The sequence below is a fragment of the Aplysia californica genome, unplaced genomic scaffold (assembly GCF_000002075.1).
Source record: "Aplysia californica isolate F4 #8 unplaced genomic scaffold, AplCal3.0 scaffold00872, whole genome shotgun sequence".
Lineage (NCBI taxonomy): Eukaryota > Metazoa > Mollusca > Gastropoda > Aplysiida > Aplysiidae > Aplysia > Aplysia californica.
The window spans coordinates 67,410-69,909 of NW_004798142.1; the positions used below are offsets into that span (position 1 = coordinate 67,410).

General features: G+C 39.0%; 1 protein-coding gene across 1 annotated transcript in view; it reads left to right on the forward strand.

The window, feature by feature from the left end:
- Positions 1-2,500, forward strand: part of LOC101854757 — a gene marked incomplete in the record, with an annotated part of 11,972 nt that overhangs the window by 7,920 nt on the left and 1,552 nt on the right. The window contains 1 exon segment of the mRNA XM_035972838.1: positions 1,343-1,527. Coding sequence (XP_035828731.1) covers positions 1,343-1,527 — 185 coding nt within the window.

Below are 2,500 nucleotides of genomic sequence, written 5' to 3' on the forward strand. Positions count from 1 at the left end.
GTAGAGTTATTGGTATCATCTTAAAGCTTGTTCACTTGTCTTTATTTGGATGAAAAAAAATATCCATTTATCTTGAATACAAGTCGAGATATTTGCGAATGAAAGAGGTGGGGTTCACCTGTTTTCAGAGGTACAATTAGTGAGATAATGGCCGCCAAAGATTAGTTATTTCCTTACCTTAAGAGTCCGTGGTAACTGAAGATTTACATTTATTGTCAACGTTTTTCAGAAAAATCCACACAGAAATGAGTTCGTTAGTGGGCATGAAAGGTGTTGAACCAAAAAACAAAAATTTGATAAAAATTCACAAACCCGCAGAAACATGCAAGTTTCTCCATTTTGATTATTTTGACGAGAGCCTGATTCCACCACGCTGCCTCACCTAATTAAGACTGTTAGGCTAATCGGCAAAGTTTCTGAATCCAATTGTGTACATGTGAGGCTCTCGGACTCGCAACCGTTAGATCATAGGTTCGAATCCTGTCAGTCTGGGACCGGTGTTGTGTTCTTGGGAAAGCCACTTTACTCGAATTTTGCTCACTTCACCCAGGTAGGAATGGGTACACGTCTATAGACAGCGAAAGATCTTATTGTCACTTTGTCAGTGTTTGAGCGCGTGCAACCAGCAGCTTGCACAGTGTGCTTGTGGGTGGTTGGCGGTGCTGTGGTGTGGTTTGCTTCTTCTTTCCTATCAAACATCTATCGTCCTTATCTCCCCTTCTTCTTTTTTATGTTTGTTTCTCTCTTGTAACACCTCTAATCTTCTGGCGCTCATATGACCTTATTAATATGCAGTTGCGAGCGCCGTAAAACCTCTACTAAAAAAAAAAGAAAGAAAAGCAGTATGCTTCCCGGGGAAATAAAGAATGTTTTTGAGTCGTGTTCTTGGGTCTGCTCGGGTAATCATGGCTGTGGAGCGCTCAGGGCAGGCTGTAGAACGTGGATATTCGCTATATTACTATATAAATTAAATGCAATAATTTATCATTAATATATAGGCCTACACACATAAATTCCCTTGTTATCTTCTCATAACTCTATCAGATGTGTGTGTGTGTGTGTGTGTGTGTGTGTGTGTGTGTGTGTGTGTGTGTGTGTGTGTATGCCTACGTGTATGGGTATTTCCGTGTATGTTTATGTGTACGTGTATGTACATTTATGCATGTTATACCAACCTATGTCTCTATCAGGGAAAACCAGGGTCCAATCTCAGAGCTGGCGGCTCCTCTCTCTGTCTCTCTGTCTCTCTGTCTCTCTGTCTCTCTCTGTCTCTCTCTGTCTCTCTCTCTCTCTCTCTCTCTCTGTATGTGTATACAACCTTTCTCTCCTATCTCTCTATCAGGGAAAACCAGCGTCCAAGCACAGAACTGGCAGCTCCCTCGCGTTCCCAACGGTGACCGCACTCTGCCCTACCTCATCAAGATCAAAGGTCGGGGCGGCATGGGGTCAAAGGTTGTTGACTTTGACGTCACTGGGGAAGTGGGACGCTTTGATGTTCAGCCCGTTTTTGATGACGACATTTTTCTGGTGGGTTCTTCTCTTTGATAACTAACTATGAGGACTAAATCTAGATTTATAGGGCAAAAAGTGGTGACGTCACATTTCGTACTAACAGAAAATTTAGATCCAGAGACTTTATATATTTCTGTCATGTGACGAATTCTTAGAAGTTTTTGTGTTCAATTGTTGAAGATTTTAAAAAATAATATATTTCAGGCAGGTTTTTATCTTATGTTATCTCAGTGTTGGCCTATTTGTGTTGTAAATGCCGTAAAAAAATAAGACTCTTCCTAAAATGAATACTCTATGACTTATTAATTGTATTGCAAGTGCTTTAAAAACTATATTTAAAACTCCACGACCTATTTGTTGCAAGTGCTCTATATGACCTTTTAGTGTTGCAAGTATTGTAAACCCTTTTCAAAACTAAGCACTCGATGACCTAATTGTGTGCCGTAGTAAAACTCTCCCCCAAAACTAAACCATCCATGACTTATTTGTGTTGGAAGTGCAGCAGAACTCTTTCGAAAACTTAACTCTAAGAGACTTATTTATATTGCAAGTGCCATAACAGCTCTAATTAAAACTCCAAGACCTATTTGTGTTGCAAGTAATGTATGTCACACGACCTGTGGATGGTCGATACGCAAGAAAAAAATGTGTTTCATGGGATCACCTCAGAAAAAAAAATGCGTTTCATGGGATCATCTCTGAAAAAAAAAATGCGTTTCATAAGATCACCTCTGAAAAAAAAACCATGCGTTTCATGGGATCATCTTCGAAGAAAAAAAATGCGTTTCATGGGATCATCTCTGAAACAAAAATGTGTTTCATCAGATCACATTGGAAGTAAATGCGTTTTAACAAATCTAAAATGCTAATTTATTCAAAAACTAGTCACAGTTAGGCTTTCATATTGATATCTCAAGATGGCTTTCAACATGTAGAATTCATTAGTGGAATATAAAATGTTCCCGCCAAAATGAAAAAAAAAAAGTTT